The sequence below is a fragment of the Pleuronectes platessa genome, chromosome 19, assembly GCF_947347685.1.
Source record: "Pleuronectes platessa chromosome 19, fPlePla1.1, whole genome shotgun sequence".
Lineage (NCBI taxonomy): Eukaryota > Metazoa > Chordata > Actinopteri > Pleuronectiformes > Pleuronectidae > Pleuronectes > Pleuronectes platessa.
The window spans coordinates 4,228,057-4,248,934 of NC_070644.1; the positions used below are offsets into that span (position 1 = coordinate 4,228,057).

Sequence of the window (20,878 nt, forward strand, 5' to 3'; positions counted from 1 at the left end):
AGCTTCCGGGGGACGTCCGCCAAGACCCACCTCCTCAGAGATAGCACCATGCTAACGATGCTAACTGCAGACTGTTTTCGGAATAAAATTTAAACTCTTATCCTGGTACCAAATATCCCTAAACACCCAGACTTTAGTGTACAAAAGTAGGCACTATGAAATAAATTGTGTTTTCTTATGTAATGATAATATTTTGACACTTGTTTTCTCATGTTGCATATTTTCATGTTTGCTAGAGTTCACCATTATAATAAATATATAAACTTCTAAAAGAATACTACAAGTGAAAACATTTGAAGGTATTAAATATGGAATAATTCAGCTGTGTTGTTTCTTTTTAGTTATATACTTCTTGGTGAAGTATTGTAACTTAATACGTAGAGGCATTTCTAAGTACTCAGATCCTGTACTTAAGTTAAAGTAACAATACCACAGTGTAGAAATACTTAATTTACACTTTCTAAATGAGCATCAAAATGTATTTTAAACACAAAAAGCTAATGTGCCTGTGCAGAATCGTCCATATCAAAACATGTTAAGTAACTAAACTACAAACTAACTAAAATACAGTTTAATAGCTGTAAGTATTTCCACTTTTTGCTAGTTATACCGCTACTCTCCGACATATTTTAAAAGTTAACTGCATTGATTTGATTACTTTTGACATCTCAGATGATGATCGGCGTAAAATCTAATACCTTTTGATGTATCATTTAATGGTGAAGATACAGAATTAATTCATACCCGAGTGAGGAACTTGCATGCTACACTAGTATATAAATTAAAACTAGCGCCATCCTTACCAACTGCAATAATACAATTAACACATTAGTGGTAGTAATCCTATAATAGATAACTCTTATCAAAACCAATTGAAAATAATGTCTTAAAGTTGTAAATAACATTACATTGAAATTGATTTCAAGTATCTCAATATTGAACACAACCAAAGTACTTTAATTAAATGTGTCACATTCACCTGTGAAGCCCAGCTCTCTATAGACTGAAAAGAGGATTAGATGTAACGATAAACAAGTTTTGTTTTAAAGCAAATATACCTGTAGAACCTGTAGTAAGCAGGAAGACAGGTGAAGAATGCATTAAGTGTCTCAAAACAGCTTTGGAACACAACTTCCCCACAAACCAAAAACCAAACACACACACCAAGTTTATTCCACAACTTTTTTTATTGTGAAACTAAAATCCTTGAATAATAAAAACAATCAAAGACAAACCCTTTTTGTTATTGTGGTAGATGCCTGGAAACAGAAGCTCTGCCGTGACATCAGCAGCTCGACCCTGGAAGAACGATACAAAGCAAATGGAAAAGTTAGTTTCACATCCATTCTCCACCCAACAGCACCAGAAAACTCGAAGAGTGCCAAACCCTCATTTAAGTTCATAGATAATCTTTCCCAGACATGTGAATGGGTCAGATGGGTAGTGATTGGTATAATCATTGGGATGGCAGCTCACTTTATTAGATTCAATGACTGCAATACCTACATGCGAGGCCACGAGCTCAGTTCACTGGAACCCATTTTGTTCAGGAGGCCTGTAAGAAGATGCAGGTAGATTTTTAGATGTTCACAATGAAGATTCGACCTTTTACCTTTAAAACAAACACAGAGAAAAAACAAAAGTGACCTTTGTATGTGCAATAGTCTAAGCGTTTGGGGAATTAAACACACTAGAATACATTTACACACACCGAAATATTGCACAAAAATCTAATTTATGTTATATAATGAACGCCGAATTGAAATAAACATTGTTTTGACTTCAGAAGATATTCCAACGTGTTCTGATTCATTGCCTATATCCTTAAATTTTCGAGAATTTAACAATCACCAATATTCGAACCGGGGTTTGGCGTATCGCTTGACCAACAGGACTATTCCTCGCCACGTGGCCTGCCAGCGGTGGGTTTACCCAATCAGGCGGATCGATTGTGATGTTTGAAACACGCAAACGATAAATATAAAAGTAATGGATCATTTAGTTGGAAGACACACTCACCTAGCCGTCTTTCGAGCCTCTCCACGTGTTCACCGTTTCAGCTAAAGTTGCTGAACGAAACGTTGTGAAAAAAAAAAGCTTAAAATAGAGGCCTAAACAAGATAAGTAGCTGTAAACAGCATCTAGATTCATTTAATATTTTTTAAAAAACGGCATAATTTAACGCTTGTGAGTAAAATCGAATTGCTCTGACCCCCTCAACATGTTTCCTGAACACCAACATGCTACGAACACCAGCGTTCTTCTTCTTCTTTACTGAGATTTAACTCTCTACATCACTGCCACCTAGTGTATGGGATGTGCACTACAATATATTACTGTGACCCTTGCCTCTGAATCATAAACACAAGAAGGGTGTAATATAATGTCACGTAATTTCTGTGACACATACGATAAGGAGGGAGGGCTGAAATATGAAGCGAATACAGAAGAGCCATTTCCTAAATCACCACAAGAGGCTGGCTTCAGGAGCGAGTCAATGTTGATGAGAATGGAGCCACATTGAAATCACACATCACATAGAAATCTGATCAAACTACAACCTCACACAACTGATGAAACAGCTCTAAGAGGAACACTTCAGAAAACTAAACAGGTAAGTATGTTGCAGCCACATCTTAATTCTAGTATCAATTAATCGTTGCAGCTAAATATTAATTCTAGTATCAATTAATCTGCCGGTTGCTTTCTCGATTTATATTATCATCTGTGCAAAGTGGACTGAAAATTGTGTATAAATCTGCTGCGATGATGAATCCTTTTATTTAACATTAAAACAACTTAAATTCCAATGAATTGATTAACAAAATAGATGCTTTAGTGTCAGAAAACTAAATGTTGCTGCCTTTCAAATTTTGTTTAGTTCTCTTTCTTTTAGTTTTGGAACTTTCAAGTTATAGAGAAATACTTAAAACATAAAGTTAAGCATACTTGAGTATTGTTTCTATACCACTAAATACTGATATACCTCGTAAGAACAAGTGAGACTTTTGGATAAACATTTTTAATAAAACCAGACTTATCTATAATTTAACACTTCAAAATTAAGCTAATTGGCTTCATAATGACTGTATGACTGGTTTGATTAAGTTTCATTGTCAGTAACCTGTCAAAAAAACATCACTGTCATCAAAGTTGGATTTGTAAAAAAAAAAAAAAAAGGCAGTTGAAGATGTAACCTTGGGCATTCATTCCAATTTTTTTTCTTTTACATTTTTCTAGACAAAACAATTAATTGAGGGAAGAAAAAAAAAAATCAGCAGAATAATTAATAATGAGAATGACCATAAGATGCAGCCTTATTCAACAGTTTGACAGAGCTTTCAGGCACCTAAAGTGAGCCGGTAAACATCACCAGGACTTTGGAAAGGAAAAAATGTAAATGAGAAGCAGCCATGTTTAATGCTCTGTGTTTTTCCTGCTCGGAAATGTGTCTGTGCCCCATCAGAGCAGCTTTGGACGGATGAGGTAACTTTAGATTTCAGGGTCAAAACTTAACAAGTCTCAATTATTTTCTAATTGATTGTGTTTTTAATGTACAGTAAGCATTAAAACAGGAAGCAGCACCAGATAAAAATGTGTACCTCTGCCAGTCTAGCCAACTACTCTGAGCAGTGCTGTGTGTGTGAGAGCGCAAAATGCATTATGTGTGCATTCATATAACAACTGGATTTATGATTAAAATCTCTTCTAATCATTTTCATTAAAACAATTTAGCCTAGCCGCAGTGAATAATTAACAGTTTGCAGCACTATAAGCCACACAATATTAGCGCTCACAAATATTTGTCAAAATAAATATCAAAAGATACATGTTCTGCTTGTCTACTGTAAGCAAAAATGTATGGATTACATAAAAAGTACAGGCATTCTTTTCAAAAACTTCAACATGGGAAAGACAGAAAGTAAAAATAGAATAAAAATGGATCAACGAAAGTGTGGAGAACACAGATTTGACCGGGCCCTCTAGGGAAAATAAAGTGAGGAGATGTTTATAATCCTGTTCAGCACTTCCTCTCTCAGTCATTTCTATCCATCACAGCCAGTGGAATGGGTGTGATTAACAGTTTCGAAGGCAGATCCACCATATGCGGCGTCCATTTGTCCTTCAGTTAGAGGGTGAACAGCGCAAACAACTGTTCCATGTTTATTATTCCAGCTGGCCTTAGCTCGGCCCAGGCAGGGGAATCCTTTTACTTTGTTCTGCCTCCTGATGAGGGAGATAACCTGTTTTCCTGCAGGAAAGAAACTCCAGGGGTCCGAGACAGAATGCAGAGTAATCTGTGCCTCTTAGCTCCTTAGCCATGGCAGGTTAGAGGGTGGAGGGCCTTGGGAGGGCTCTGCCTAGCAGTTGATAGAGGCGCAGTCTACTTTTGCCTTCCCAGCGGAGCTAATTATCCTCATGAGGCAGTGTCCAAACTCCTCCAGGATCACCCTCTCTGCTTCAGCCTGAGGCTGATGAGTCTGTTCTGCCTTTTTGGCCTGTTCCATAAGACACTCGCATGTTGCTTCAAGCACCTCCTTTGTTACAAACGTGTATGGCAGTCTATGGAAAAACAAAAACAAGGCCTTGAAAAGACAATACATCATCCCTCAGTTCATCAGCAATTATTCACTTGTAGCAGAGGTGGTGACTCCTTTTAGTAAAGTTTTTATTAAACGGAGTCAGTGTGGGCAATAGAAGAAGACACACTCTGTGAGGGGGGGACATTTGAAGTGAGTTTTTTCTTATCAATAGATAAGAAAAACATGAACCATAAGAACAATGTAAATACCAATTTCCACCTGATCCATCCCTTGAGTTAATCCTTGGCCTGAAGTGACAACTCTGACTCAGCTCCAGCTTTGCACCGACTCACTTTCATGAATCATTGGCCTAGCCGTGAACAGATGTCCTTCCTCATCCACCTCTTGAACAGCAATAATCCGACATTAACTCGATTGACCCAAGATGTTGCCGTGCAAACAGCATTTTCTGATTACCTTATATATGTATATGTATTTTCGGGATAAACAATAATCAAAAGAAGGTACAGAGTATTCTCACCTTAGTCACATCAGGTAGACATGTATACATCTTAAATGCATTATAACGTCCTACAACTGCATTCATCAACATGTACTGCAGTTACCAACTGCTTGAAGTCATAATCAGACTAGGCTCTGTAACATGTAAATGTTACATGTTAAAATGAATATTCTATCAGTACCTCTTGTTAATGTCATAATCAATATGAGGCCTTTTCAGACCAAGGTCGACCATCATCATCACGACAGCTTTATACATTTTAACAATATCGGAATATACTTTTCTTCAGAGAGCTCCTGTAATTCGTAGTTGTTGTTTAAGGGTAAAAGGGTAACTCTACCTTCCGCTTTCACTTGAAATTACAGGTGTGGACCTCATGAGCAGGTCGGAGATCTGTGACGACAGCTTGGTCCTGGCTGCAGTCTGCTGCAGAACTCTCACCTCTGCTGCATCGGCCAAATGCATCAGAGTCTTCCTCTCCGGGCTCTCCTCAAAGTTCTTACAGCCGATGCATTTACAGATGGACGAGCACATGATCTTCGCCTGAATAGATGAAACAAAGGAAATACACAAATGTAAATAATGGGCTATGTTTTCAATAATAAGAACAAATACATAAAGTTATCAGATCCTTTGAATCAATGTAGTGACAGAGAAAACTCACCTCGTAGCACTCGCAGTAGTTCTTCAGGCAGCCTGAGCGCTTGCAGTTGCAGCCTTTGCTGTGCCGACGGTCTGACTCTCCCTCTTTGCCTTTACCAATTTTAGGTTTGAAGGCCTCTGGATTCCGGTCCAGACACGTCTGTGAAAGCAAATAATCACAATCAAATAATAGTTAATCTGTCTGTCATGGAGAAACTTCAATCAAACAACTAATTCTGTGAACTTGGTCCATACCTTTATAGCTTTAAGACGTTCCGTTTCATGCTCCAGGTTGTTGAAGCAGTTGTTGCAGTTACAGTTATTGCAGAACTCTCCGTTTGCAAAGCAGTCGCAGTATCTGGAGAAAGAAATACACAGCTCGAATGAATTAAAGTAACTGAAAAAAGACTGAGTCAGCAGCCGATAGGACCGTGAATTAGGAACATGGCTGCAACTAATGATTACTTGCATTATTGATTAAACTATTGAGGATTTGTTAGGATTAAAAAAAAATCTTTTGATGAGATGTAAGAAAAAAGTTTTAAATAAATTAATAAATAAATAAACTAAATCAACTAAATCATTCTTAAACTCATTCAGGATAATATCATGAAAGAAAAAAGAAAAAATATACATCAAAGAACATGCCCATTTTGGCATTTTGATCTTTCTGATTATCCAACTGTTTCTCCAACATATACATTGATATGTTGCACTTACAGTTTGAGACACTGTGACTTGGTGCAGTTGCATGGTTTCCTTGGTCTTGAGGTCGCTTCTGCTGTCGACAAGCTGTGGGCCAATGAGAAATATGGCTGGGATTAGAATCGAATCACAACAGATTTAATTAGTCGATTGGAAACGGTATCATCTCAGTCATAATTTAAAAATACTACAAAATATTAACTTTGTGGTTGACGCATTACTTCATTGTCAGTGTGTGTTTTCTTATAATTATGAGAAGTGTAAAATATCATTTGGTTCATTATGACACTTTGGCGAATTTGTTTTGCTTTTCATGGTTATTGTGGTTAGTTGCTTGATGAAGATTATGTCAAATTTAGGTTCTAATTTCTAATCTGGTGAACACCTGTTTAAACTGATGGTAAATTATATAGTTTTTTCCTCCACACAATAAAAAAAATGTATGTCCCTTCTTACCCATTAAGTGGCAGTCTGGCCTGAGTCTGGATACCAGTGGCCGCAGGGAAACCAGAGCTGCTGGCAAGGGTCACAAAGGGGGACTGCTGGAGCTACAGGAGGCCAGAAAAAAACAACAGAGAAAGCTCAACACATGCCTATCGAAGAGAAGTGCTTATTATACACCAATAACACGACAGGCCAATATCCCAACCAACCTGTGTAACGTATTGTGCTGGCACCACCGCATAGCCCATATTCCCGCCCCCGGGTGCTGGTGCTAGGACGGTGCCTGGAGGGAGGTTGGTGAAGTTGGGCTGGATCTGGGGGAGTGGAGTTGCAGGCATGATCAGGCGTTGCTGGGTCTGAGTGGTTACTACTTGTGCTGCCGATGTCAAGGGCTTAGGTGCCACCTACAGGGAGTGAAGTCCATGAATCAAGCTCAGGGGAGATTTCACACAAATTGTGGACATAAACATACTTGTGCAGGAAGCCAAAGGTACCTGTTTCATGGTCTGTGCTGCGATCATAGGGACAGACATCCTCACTGCTCCTGTACTGACCACCATAGGTTTAGCTAAGGAATGTAAAAATCATCATGAGTTTCCACACGCGGCTTTGCTAAACAACATTAAATGTCCCCTAGGTTTCTTGACTGTGGAAAGGTCTGTTCATAATTCACCTGTCTGTATAGAGCTGGTGCTGGGACCACTGGCCTGGCCTGTGCTGCTTGCCGTGGTCGCTGTGACGAGGCGGACGTAGTGAAACCTGCTCCCTGGCACCTGGATCTGCTGAACGTTTGACTGGGTGGCCAGCGGGATGATGGTCTTGAACTGGGAGCCACCGACTCCTCCAACAGTCATAGACTGCATTGTTTTAAGATTCTGAAAATGAAAATAGAGCCGTTGAAGTACGAATGACAATAGGACAATAAACATTCATCATAATGACATGTACAGTGTTTCTCGGGTGGTGTCTCTTTTCACTTATCAGATGTGACTGTGGCCTCAGCGACATAGCAACAGCAGAAACTGTTAAACTGTTAACATGTGCTTCATTGATAGAGCAACTCATCAGGTCCTGACCCCATGTTCCCTTACTCTTGCACACAATACATGCTCTTACCTGTACTGTGCCTTGGTTAGTGGCCATCTTGACTGGAGAGGAAGACGTGGACTGTTGGACTGTGAGGATCTGCTGGCCGAGTGCTACGTTGACAGGCAGCGTTACTGACTTCTGAGTGGAGTTGGAGGTTGGTGAGGCCACAGATACAACAGTTACCTGGTGAGAGACCAGGAGAGTGTGAACTATTCACCTCATCAAATACTAATAAGATACAACATATACCTGTTTTTCCTCACACAAACAGTGTCAACTAGCCAGCTTGAGTTTACTGACAATACAAGTCTCTAACAATCAATGATGAATGTGTGATCCATCTACCTATCCTACAGTGGCTATCTTTATCTGGGGAAACATGTGTACACAGAAACATAAATGACGGCTGCATTTCGTGTAGGCGTGTCAGGTCCACTGACATGGCCACAGACAGTGTTTCATGCAGTAGTGTAGGTTTAGGTTATTAATCACACTCGTCCTCTTACTGCTTGAATTAAGTAAAAAATACTGTCATCATCGTCAGTGTGGTATTAGTGGTACTTTGAGGCCCCTGTTACTGGACATTTTCAATAAAACTGCAGCTACTTAATACAAATAAAAAAGGAACAAGCTGTTGTGAAAATGAGAAAGAGTGAGCAGAATTTACCTTGCTGGGAGACTTAAGGGGTGAAATAGCAATCTTCTTGCCAGGGAGGCTCTGTATACTAGTGTTGTGGGTTTCAGTGAGAGTTATTGTCCTCGAAGGCATCCCTGAGGAGTTCTGTGTCAGGACCCGTCCTGCGACAACGTAATGAACGATTCAAGAGAAGATAGTTCAATAATATTAATCTAACAGACAACATTTCAGCACTTATTTATGGGTTTAAAAAGTTAGACCGAGTGATCTTTATAACAGACTACAACAAATAAAAAGTCAGGAGTGTGAAGTTATAGAACCCTGATTTTTTAAATAGACTTACCAGTAATAACAGAAGGAACTGATGTCTGAGGACTGAGGCCTTTGCTATTGATAGTTTTCGTGATGATGTACTTGAATGGTGCCGCGGATGATGTTGGTGTTTTCTTCGCAATCTGTGGAGATAGTCAGAATTCATTTTTGACTCCATTCTTTTAGCCTGATGTCAGACTTTGAAATGTGTGTTTTAATTCACCAATAAAAAAGCTCCAGGTGCTGGCTTATAACAAATACTGAAAGTGATTTGGGAGTTTGAACTCCAAGATATCGAATAGTATCTGAACAGGCAACTATTAGTTCATTATTCATTTAGGAAATTGGGAAAAATAAATTCAAACGATTTCAATAATGGATTCATTGCAGATATTTTAGCTTGGGGTCAAAGAGCAAGGATGGTCTATGAAGATTGATTTGATATTGACATATCTCAAATCCTTCAGCTTTCATTATTATAATGTTTTCTTCTGTGTTTGTTTTTACTCTGTCTATCTATTTTCTTCAGCTTTGTGCAAGTGTTAATTCAACCCCCCCCCCCAAACTCTTTTTTCATTATACATCAATTGCTCTGCATCTTGTGCAAAACTCTTTACTTGTGAGGTTGTGCCATACAGCCACAAAAGATGGGCAGAAAACCTTCAAAATTCAAAGTCTTAAATTGACAGGTTGGGTCTTTTAATACACAGATTAGAAAAAATAACCAAGGTGAGGTAAACTTAGAATAACGCATCAGATCCAGTCTACAAAGATTATTGACTCGTCTTTGGTCCACAAAATAGTAATCATGTTTAAAACTCTAGTGGTGTCAATCCAGCTGACATTGGGGAGTCGGGGGGGGGAGTTACACCCTGGACAGGTCCCCAGCGAACCACAGAAACACAAAAACAGACGACCATTCTCACTCACATGCACATCTACAATTAAAAGTCCCCGATCAACATAACACCACAAACATTTAATTATTGCACCTATAATAAAATAATCAGTGTTACCTGTACAGCCTTCAGCTGCTGAGCCTGTAATGTGGTCAACTGGTTGCCAGGACCGCCCAGCATCGGCTTCAGCTCCGTTCTCCCACCGATGGTCACCACTTTAAACTGAGGGGCGTGAGACTTGGTGTCTCCTGAAGTCTGTAAAAAACCAGGCTTGCTGCCCGTGTGGGGTAACTGCAGCAATATAGGTTGCCCTGACTTTCCTATTGATGTAACCAAGAGTTTTTGTCCATCCTGCTTGATGACTTGGGGCGACGGGCCTGCAGCCTTCGCTGCTTCAGTTGCCTGAGACGAGGCCACCTTGTTGAGAATGATCTGGTGGTTCGCGGGAGAGATAGTGAACGGGGCTGTGAGCCTCGTTAACCCACCCGTAGAGACACTACAATCAGTCGCAGTCACAGTCACACAGTCTGTAGTTTTGGTGGTGGATGTACACAGGGTTGATTTGAGGGTAAGCAGGGGCGACGATGAACTGGAAATTGAGATCGGAATTTGACTTCCCGAGATGATGCTGAGTGCAGAGTCTGTGGTCGTGGTCAGAGCCCGAGTGTGTTCTGTTGAAGCGGCACCCGAACACAGGCCCAAGCTCTCAGAAGCCATGGGTGTATCCGTTTCCATGGGGACCGGTGTGTCGTCACTGGCCCCTGACAGGACCATGGCGGTGGCTTCAGGTTGTGTGTGAGGGACGTCCTCTATGGCCTCAGTATCCATGATCTCATCAGGCAGGAGGCTGTTGAGCTCTGGTGACACCACATCCATCCTGGCATCCAAGTGTCAGCTCTCTGTTGATACTGACAAGAAGAGTAACACAATTATTTTTCATAGTCACTGGAAAATGTTAAAAAAAAAAAAAAAGTACAACTATGCACATTTTTGGTGAGCACATATAACCTGGAATGTCTTAAAAAATAAATATATTAACCATGTTACTGGCTGTAGCCGCATATCAAGGCCCATTATGGATGTATGAACAGTTTATTAGGTTCACCCTTATGGATCTGTAATAGCTCTGCTGTATGTTCAAACTTTAAAAAGTCTCTGATGATCAGGTTTTGTTGACATTGTTGGAAATGTGTAAATTAAAGTATATGTATATCACTGAAATCATTGTTTTAGGGGGAGTTTAATTGTACACTGAGGTGTGTTTTTACTTCTTGTTTGTATGTGTATTAGAAAAAAATCTCGACATAATGCAGCCAAGTCTGACACCATCATAACCTCTGACCTCTAGAGCCCAACTTAAAAAATCTTCTTTACACGTGAATAATAAAGATGCTATTCTTTTGTACCCAATCTGTAGTTAGCCAGTTTTCCACTGCAAACTGTGACACCCACTACATGATGAAATTGTGAGGGGGGAAAAAATGAATGAAAAGAGGACCTTTTAAAAACAATTACATTTCTTGTCATTTATCAACTTATCTATGTCAATATCAATATATCAGCTATTGTGGGCCGATTTATTATTTTATGAATGTCTCTATAGTGATCAAAACGCCTGCACATTATGGGCTTCATACGAAATTGACCCTATGGCAGTACAGCTGCATTGGATTACATTAGGATGTACAGTTATAACTAAAAAAGTAGCTAGAAACCTCAGAGACCAAGAAAATGTGGATTATCTCTCTCACACAGGATGCAATGTGTATTTGATCACTTTAGATTCCTTGCTGTAGTAGATGATTAATAGATAAGGACACACAGACACGAATCCAGTCTCCTGGCAGAACGCTTTGCCAGGAAAATAAACAAATAACCCGGGCAGCTAAAGTGAGCGAGTTAAGGCCAATGTATGCTTCTCCGAGTCCGTTAGGCTTATTCACAGCAACAAAACAAATACCTGTGAATAAGTTTTCAGCAATCACGAGAGTCACGTCTGAGATCTGGTGAATTTGACAGAAGCTGACAGCTGATGGTGGGTTAGCTAGGCCGCACCGATCATCGCAGGCGGATCTTTGTCCTGCTGCTCTCTGCTCAACATTAATCCTATGAAAAACACATATGAACCCTCCCCACACACACACACTCTGTGGACTGATCCTATTGTTTCCACGTCCCCGTGCGAAAGCCACAGACAGAAACGGTGCTCCTCTCATCCACGTGAAAACAGCCCCCACGACTGGTCCCAGTTAGGTCAAAGACTGAGGAAAATACGACAAGCTGTCTGTTGGCTGCGTTACTATTTCAGGCCGGGGTTGGATTTCGAAAGATCCGCCATTTTTACCTCGTCATCAGCCCAGTTAGCTCCCCGGCTAACACTGAGCTGTGGAGGATGGCGTACCGTAGTTTCACATCCCTCGCATTGGACAAAGACACTCACCCGCAGACCCAGCAGTGCGGTTACAGTGGAGCTGGAGGGAGCAGCCGCTGCTAGCAGGAAGCTATTAGCAAGGAACTAACTCTGACAACGTAAACAATGCTTGCTCTCAATGATCCCTCCCCCCCTTCCCCTCCATGTCACTTCTTCAGGTATCCACACGGACTGAACTACCCACTGCACCTTTACATTCACCTAAGGACACGGATAACCGTTGTATGGGAGCTATGGTTTGATTGAGCGTGTTACTAATCAGGTATGATTGCCACTGGCACGCTACAAAAAGCAAAGCGAGTCTTGATCCATGACCCAGGTGAGACACAAGAGCTGTGTCTAGATCAGAAACCCCACAGACCTAAAAACAAGTTTGGAGCCAAGAAACTAGGAGCCAACCTGGTGACATGTGCTGTTATCATTTCTGACAGCACCTGCACGCGCGCGCACAGGAACCCACAGGGACACAGTGCCATCAAAACAACATTCAAGGGGCAGCTAACTTAGCTTTTACTTTGCAATGAGCGGACACTTAATGTTAATCAGTTACATGTTAGTTTGAACCAAACTTTGTCTCTGCTCAATAATATCAGGAGCGATCGCTTGCAGGTTATAGCCCGGCCCCTATGCTGTTGTCTGCCCGTATCTTCTCCATGATCCTCATCATGAACCTCAGAAAGCCAGAAGCCCAGCGGGCAGGACAACTGTACTAGCAAACTTGCTGAGCTTGCTAACCCGAGCTAGCTAGCTACAACATTATACCTCAACATTTAAACACGTTCTCAAGTGTGCGGCTTTCCACTGGACCCGCTGGGGTGGGCTCCACGGCGGGGCAGCAGGTGGTCGATCTTACCCGAGATTTTGACGCCGGGCGACGGATCCAGATAAAGCGAGGAAAGGAAAGGGCGATTGTTCAAAATACCGCGCCGAGCGCCATTCCTCCCTGACATTTCACAGGCCGGCCACGCCCTCCGGGCCTGACGTCACCAGGACGTAATATTTAAAGGCGCAGACAACTTTAAAATGTACACAAATTAAAAAACTTTACAAAAATGTAAATCTTAATTCTTATTGTTTTGATACCACACAGTATCTTTATTTTATTATTTTTACAAACTAGTGGCCTTTAATTCATCACATCTGTTACATCTGTGCTGAGGCCAGTGATCTTTGTTACCATGGATATTTTAGCGAGATCACCAATCAGTGAAATCAGAATTATTGACAAAATCAGATCAATACTTTCCTTCAGTAATGCACAGATTCCCATTCATGCCTTTGTCTCCAACTATCCGGATAATTGCAAGTCTCTAGAAGCCCCCCAGAAGTCAACCTACAACCTCCAACTTGAACAAGACACAGCAGCTATGGATCTCATAAGACGTCAAACATATAATTTCTGTAGAGTCAACTGTGTCGAGCGATGAATGCAGCCATAGCTTGTGTTGCTGTGGAACTCAAATTGAATGCTACGTTGACAGGTGTTGCTGCTATTTTGGTAGGCTTATGCTATAGAAACAGCTATGAATATCTTGTTGCGAGACCAAGTGCCCTGTGCCCATACTCTCTGTCAAGTAAGCTGAATTAGAATCAGGGTGCAACAACAACAACAGCAACAACATCAAAATTTATAGCAAACTTAAACTAGCCAGCTGAATTAGAATCAGGGTGCAACAACAACAACAGCAACAACATCAACATTTATAGCAAACTTAAACTAGCCAGCTGAATTAGGGAATCAACTTTGATCTCCTTTGTTATGGTTCTCGTCTTGGACAGGGAAATCTAGTTTCAATACCGAATTTTTCAGTTTCTGTTATTCTCTGTCTTGTAAAGTGGTGTTTAATCAAACTGGTGCCATTTTCTCTTCATGTCACAAGTAATTAACAAAAGTAGTATTATTCAATTATAACAGAACTGTAACCAACCAACCAACTGTTTCCATTACTCTGAGGACTGTTTTAACCAATTCTTGAATAGTTGATTATTAGTATTATTATTATCACTAGTTGGCTGATTGATTAGTTGAGTGGGAGAACCAATCCCCACTCTGCTCTCTACATTAACGTTTACGTACTTGATATTGACAGATTTATTTACCCACTTGTTTACTACTCACTGCACTTTATTTGTCCCCAAGTATTATTTGTTCTGTATTTCTTATTAAGTGTTGTCGTTCATTGTGAGGGGCTTGAAGGTTAACTAACCGTTCCCCCTCCTGGGTGGTTGCTTCAGGCGCCCTCTAGCGGCCGGAGGACCGATCCAACGCTGTGCCCCGACTCGCTTCCCTCTTGGCGGAGGAAGCCGCCGCTTGTTGACACTTCGCAGGCGACAATGGCGACCGAAGTGAGGCAGGAGCTTGCACAGCTGATGAATTCAACCGGATCCCACAAAGACCTCGCTGCCAAGTACGTAGCACCGGTTACACAGCGGCGTGTGTACCCACCACACGCCTGTTTTAAAAACCAGAGAGTAACGACGCAGTGTGTAGCAGCGAGATAGCTGTGGTACACTAAGCTAGGCTATCGCTATTTATTAGCATTAGCCTTACAGACAGGCGAACGGTGGATTTACTGACTCAAACCGTGAATGTGCGTTAAAAAACGTTATTGCGCAAAGTGTCCGTTAAACTCCCGTGACGCACAGTCTGCCGTTCACGTCTCTGTTACATTTCATTACATTAGCATCTATAAGCTACTGGTCTGTAGCTACACAGCCGAGGCTAAACAGCAACCACATACATGAGGAGTCTGACTTAGAGCCAGTCACCATATCTCTTTAACGTGTGTTGTCATTGTGGTATTTAGTTTGTGATGTCTGATGTAATAAACGTGTTTTAGTTGTTTAGAAGTGCTTTGGTCAAAAAGTTGTTTCTAACCTGTAAAATCTTTTGTAGATATCGACAAATATTGGAGAGAGCCATTAACTTTACAGATGCTGATCAGCTGGAATCCTTGAAGGGTTTTGTTGAAGCAAGTATGCTGGGCCTTTTTGTTCTTTAATTTAATCAAGCTTTCTTCAGCATGGATAGTACATTTTTACATAAGCAGGATTTCTCACAGTAAAGTCTGTACCTTTTCTATTACAGTGGTCAATGAAAATGTCAGTCTGGTCATCTCGAGACAACTGCTCACAGATTTCTGCACACATCTGCCCAACCTGCCAGATGCCACGGCTAAAGCAGTGTATCACTTTACTTTGGAAAAGATTCAGCCGAGGGTCATCTCCTTCGAGGAGCAGGTGAATGCCTCTATCTCTCTTTCACAGCCCCGATGATAATTAGCCATCAATCATTCAGTCGGTTAGACATCAGTGGAAGTTATTCAAATGTATCATTAAATTATGTTCCTCAGGTAGCTTCAATCAGACAGCATTTAGCAACCATTTATGAAAAGGAAGGAGACTGGAGGAACGCTGCCCAGGTTTTAGTTGGTATTCCCCTGGAAACAGGACAGAAGTAAGTAAGCTAGCGGCAGATTTATTTCTTGGAATTGAATGTGTTTGACGATCCCATGTCTTTAACAAACTTCTTTGTCTCTCTCCTTAGGCAATACAATGTTGACTATAAGTTGGATACGTACTTGAAAATTGCCCGTCTCTACTTGGAAGATGACGATCCAGTGCAGGCTGAGGCCTACATCAACAGAGCCTCATTACTTCAGAATGAGTCCTCTAATGAACAGCTGCAGATACACTATAAGGTACACAATCACTTCAGTGAATTCAGGGTCACATTGACCCCATTAAGACCTGGTATTCACATCTGTCCTGAGAGAAGTGGACAGCGCTAAGTAAAGGTCTGAAAGCCCCCAAATACATCCTCAATGCCTCTTGAACACTCAGACCACATTCAGATTCCTCTCAGTGCCCTTAAGTTGGTATGTTTGTGGTCAACGCCACAATATCTACACTGAAAACCACATAATGATTGAAATGCTTCTGAAATTGGTCTTTCTTCATAGAAGAATCTTATTGATACACTTAGCCTCTCCTGACTCTGCTCTCTATCTGTCTCTTTCACGCGCAAACACACATACAGATGCATTTGCAGCTTACACATCTGTATAATAAGACAGGGTAAAAACAGCAATATTTGATATTAGTAGACAATAGAGCGAGGAAGTGAGATCCGAACACAAGTGCTCAGAGGAGACACATTCAAGACTTATTGTAATGCCAGGTGTGAACAGAAGAACATGGCGCTGTCCACTTGTGATCGTATCTCTCAGGACGGATGTTAATACCAGTTCAGAACGGGTTCAAACTGTATCTGTTGTTGCTCCTGCCCACAATTGAAAGCACCTTTTATGAGGACATTGCAGTAAACAAGGCCTGTTGTCATTAAGATCAACTCTTCACACTGTTTTGGTTCTTAGGTGTGCTATGCGAGAGTCCTAGACTTCAGGAGGAAGTTCATTGAAGCTGCACAAAGATACAACGAGCTGTCCTATAAGTCAATTGTACACGAGAGTGAACGTCTAGAAGCACTGAAACATGCTCTCAACTGCACTATACTGGCCTCTGCAGGTACCACTTAGACTAAGGTGCTTAGATTCATGTATTTAAAAATCGGGTGTTCCCCGTACTAAAACTATTGAACATCCTCCTTCCTTGTAGGCCAGCAGCGTTCCCGTATGCTGGCTACTCTCTTTAAGGACGAGCGATGTCAACAGCTGGCAGCCTATGGTATCCTGGAGAAGATGTATCTGGACCGGATCATCCGAGGAAACCAGCTCCAGGAGTTTGCTGCAATGCTGATGCCTCACCAGAAGGCCACCACTGGAGATGGTGAGCGGCGCTCCATGAATATCTTCACACATCCACACAGAGTTGCTTGTTATCTCTAGGGCTAACTACACTTGAGCTAATCACATGATGATGATGCTGGTGTGTAACGTTATCTTGGACAGTGTAGACACTATACAGTTTATTGCAGCTGACACAAAAATTGCATAATTTTTGTGTCATGTTTTATGCTTGAATGCTGTGGATGTATAAATAGCTAAATGCTTATTTTATTAACTTTAAAAAATAAGTCCCTCATCCATCACAGGTTGCATGTATTAGCTGTATGTAGCTTGTGAGTTGTGTATATACCAGTTACTTCTAATATATGTGAACTTTGTGAAGACTTTTGTAAAACAGCACAATCGATATGATTGTATCTTGATTAGTAGCATGCAAGGACATTTGGGGAGAGTAAACACGACATGGCAAAGTCAAGTCTTTCTTGTGCGCTGGCAAAAGCAGCAGAAATTAAAGCACGTATTTTTCGTCACGACCCTCCTGCCTGTTTACTGTAGCCAGCCGGATGTCACTGTCCAACTGGTTCCAAACATTCTGATTAAGATAATGTTGGTAATATGAAACTGTTCTTCTCCCTTAAACTTTTAATACAATTTAAGGTCAGAAACAAACCTCACGTAACATTTGAATTACGAATACTTCAGCATTTACATTGTCATAGTCAACTGGGGCTAGCTGGTCCAAGATGAAGCACAAGGGAAAGGAAATCTAAATGTGAAAATTCATGTTAAAATGGACATACCTATAATAAGTGGTAGATGGGGCTGGGCAAAATGACCAAAATGATATAAAGATAGAAATTCTCATATTAGTATTAGTATTATAATTGTCAATCACATTGGGTCCGGGGAGAACTACATACATACGATACAGAAATCTCTATAATTTAGAGATAGGGCTTTTTTATAATATTTTCCATTGTTCTCTCAAATTCAGAGAATAATTCATAGATCTTGATTGGAAATGATGACGTGTATAGGGAGTTATATTTATGAGTGTGTGCAATTTGGTACAGATTCAAAAAAACAAACTGGATCTAGTGAATTTAAATGTTGGGACTGTTGGATCTCTAAGCAACTTTCTAAATCCCTGCTAATGGCAGAACATCACTAAAAGAGGGAGTAGATGACAGTGGAGAGTCCAGTACACACTAGTCTCAGTTTCCACATCAGTCGGAATGTGTGTGAAAAATTGACACTGATGTGGAGACCTTATTGTGCAACCAGTGTTTACGGAGCCTCTCTTTAAAGTCAGTGAATTGCCAATGTCTTTATATTGGCTCCACACCATTCTCCGAGTAGAATACATAATTAGCCAGACTTAGGCTTTGCCATTGTTTGCATGATTCCCCCCAAAATGTTCAAATGTTTGAGGCACATTTGTATTTCTTTGTTGATAAATTGCAAAATGTATGTGAAACAGATAAAGAACAGGTTTAATATCACATGGCTTTTTAAGGTGTTCTCACTTCTTCAGGCTCCAGCATCCTGGACCGAGCTGTGATCGAACACAACCTCCTGTCCGCAAGTAAACTCTACAACAACATCACTTTTGAAGAACTAGGAGCATTGTTGGAGATTCCTCCAGCAAAGGTGAGACATGGATTAGATGAGCAGATAAACAAAATAGATAAAATCATCTTAACTGAACAAGTTGGTTCCAAAAAAACAACGAATTCTGCTGGTGATAACTGTTATTTTGCGTGACACACATAACTTGTGTTGCTGTTGGTTTTCCATTTTTTTTGGAGAGATTATATTGTTCGTTTTTTTGTCTTTAGGCTGAGAAGATCGCTTCCCAAATGATCACCGAAGGACGCATGAATGGCTTCATCGACCAGATAGACAGCATCGTACACTTTGAGAGTGAGTACTGACAGCTGCTGTGTTTTTACATCTCAGGGATTTTGGGAAATTTGATTCCGGTTACAATCCAATAGATTCCAACACATTTAGTATTTAACTTGTGTTTATGACAATACAATAATAATTTTTATGTTTTCATTTGATTTTGTAAAAATCTTGTTTATATTGAGGTTATTTGAGTCAATTAAGGAACCAGATGTATGTCTACCTGTGGCCAGTAGGGAGCAGCCTTTTCAAACACGAGTGTTATTAAACAACATAAAACTCATTCCGAGTTCATCAAAAAGGGCAGTGTGGTGATAGGGCAGCTTAAGCAGTCATTCACATGTAAATCTGTTCCTCAAGTGTGAAACATGAATTGGAAATATGTTTGATTCCCTAATGTTGCCTTCTTCTTTTTTTCAGCCCGTGAACCTCTTCCTACCTGGGACAAACAGATCCAGTCTCTGTGTTTCCAAGTCAACAACCTCTTAGAAAAGATCCGTTCAGTTGCTCCAGAGTGGGCTGCACAGGCTTTGGAAAACCAGATGACCCAGTAAACATTCCCATCCTGCCCTAAAAAAAAGAGATAATCCCTCCCTCAGCCTGCTCCAAAGTTCCATCTGCCTGCTCAACAACGTCACCACTTGACGTCACCACCAACACAGAACCCTCTGGTTTTCTCTTTTTGCAAAATTTTCAGAGAGCACTGTTTTATTAACTTTGCCCACTGGGATAATAGTTCAATGTTTCTCAATACTTCAGATCTGTAATTGCAATTGTTGTATTCACAGGAGAGGTATTATAAAACGTTTGTCTTTGACTTTGGATATGATTCATTAAATACTTTTCATGTCCCTAGGGTCAAAAAGATGTGAAAATATACAAACAGTCTGTCTGTTTAAGCTTTTGTGTTGAAAACATTGTTTTTTTTTAACTTAATATAATGAAACAGCAGTGTTCATCTGTACTCATGGACTCTTCTCGGTCCACCCTCATGAAATTACAGCACAAAGAATTAAATTGAAAGCTGAGAGAAATGGTTCAGTCGTGTCATTTAAGTTCTTCAGAACAGAAGAAGACTCTTGGATGAGAAGTGAAACAACTTTGAGAAAAACAAATCAGGTCCGGCTGCTGACTGTATGTTCACATTTTCTACATCAGTAACAATTACTTGAAATGACAGAACATTTTTAACTCAACACCCACACCTCAAAGTCATGAAATCCACTTTGTGAGTTTGTCTTTTGGACACACTTTCAGGCACACCTATTGGGGTTAGTGATTCCATCAGAATCCACAAACAGGTTTTACCATCAAGGTTGAAATTATACACGTTGAAAAGTGTGAGTTGGTTTATGTTTCATACACAACTTTTCTGTTAAATTCAGCTTTTAAAAAGCTCTTTACTGTTGCACCTAATGGGCTGCAGCTTTCTGTATAATAATATATCGAACAAGCTGAATTATAATTTTACCCATTTGTAGTTAATTTGATGTTTGAAATATACCCAACTACATTTGTAAACATTCACAGAAGCAGAACAGATGTGGTTAGGCCGTGTAACGACAGAACCTTTAGTGGACTATTTCATGGAAGTTCCTTTTTCTACATCAAGTTCAAACTTGATTTATGTGATATCTCAATTGGATGTTCTGACTTAAATCAGCACAAATTGAGAAAATATTGTGGTACCTTTAAATAATAACAATCATAATTTCATTATTATTAAGTTCAAGACACCAAATCTAAGAATGTATCAGTTGTATAGCCGAGGCCTTGTGACATTGAGCAACAAAATAAAATAATCCATGCTGCTACATGGATGGACAGAGTGACACCAAGCTCTGTAGATGGACCAGATGAACCAGAGTCTTGACACCAGCACAACTAAATGGCATGCAGCCCTTATCAATGTAATGCGTGTTCTTTGAACCATAAATGTCTTGTGCCAATTGAGCAAGTATGTTCGACATATTTCACTGTGTGAGGGAACATTTTGACCTGTTGGTGGCGTGGGATG

General features: G+C 40.4%; 2 protein-coding genes and 1 long non-coding RNA gene across 4 annotated transcripts; 1 reads left to right on the plus strand and 2 right to left on the minus strand.

Moving 5' to 3' along the window:
- Positions 1-1,168: 1,168 nt before the first annotated feature.
- On the minus strand, positions 1,169-2,264 carry LOC128424907 (uncharacterized). The gene is made up of 3 exons (XR_008333066.1): positions 2,020-2,264; positions 1,507-1,555; positions 1,169-1,299 (listed from the first exon to the last, which is right to left on the minus strand). It is a non-coding gene; the product is annotated as an uncharacterized LOC128424907 (long non-coding RNA).
- A 742-nt stretch (positions 2,265-3,006) lies between these two features.
- lin54 (lin-54 DREAM MuvB core complex component) lies at positions 3,007-13,190 on the minus strand. Its single transcript, XM_053411069.1, has 14 exons — positions 13,059-13,190; positions 9,892-10,682; positions 8,907-9,018; positions 8,594-8,724; positions 7,954-8,109; positions 7,511-7,712; positions 7,332-7,405; positions 7,047-7,241; positions 6,850-6,941; positions 6,409-6,480; positions 5,944-6,046; positions 5,711-5,848; positions 5,387-5,589; positions 3,007-4,563 (listed from the first exon to the last, which is right to left on the minus strand). The coding sequence occupies exons 2-14, from the start codon at positions 10,648-10,650 to the stop codon at positions 4,362-4,364; spliced, it is 2,439 nt and encodes an 812-aa protein (XP_053267044.1). The 5' UTR covers positions 10,651-10,682; positions 13,059-13,190; the 3' UTR covers positions 3,007-4,361.
- Positions 13,191-14,451: 1,261 nt separating this feature from the next.
- Positions 14,452-19,895, plus strand: cops4 (COP9 constitutive photomorphogenic homolog subunit 4 (Arabidopsis)). Of its 2 annotated transcripts, none has more exons than XM_053411071.1 (10): positions 14,452-14,613; positions 15,102-15,181; positions 15,294-15,445; positions 15,559-15,662; positions 15,753-15,906; positions 16,582-16,732; positions 16,823-16,993; positions 18,470-18,603; positions 18,792-18,876; positions 19,282-19,895. In XM_053411071.1, exons 1-10 carry the CDS (start codon positions 14,540-14,542, stop codon positions 19,413-19,415), a joined length of 1,239 nt encoding a protein of 412 aa, XP_053267046.1. In that variant the 5' UTR covers positions 14,452-14,539; the 3' UTR covers positions 19,416-19,895. The 2 variants fall into 2 exon arrangements, with proteins under 2 accessions (XP_053267046.1, XP_053267047.1); XM_053411072.1 differs by having other exon boundaries at positions 18,488-18,603.
- The last annotated feature ends 983 nt before the right edge of the window (positions 19,896-20,878 follow it).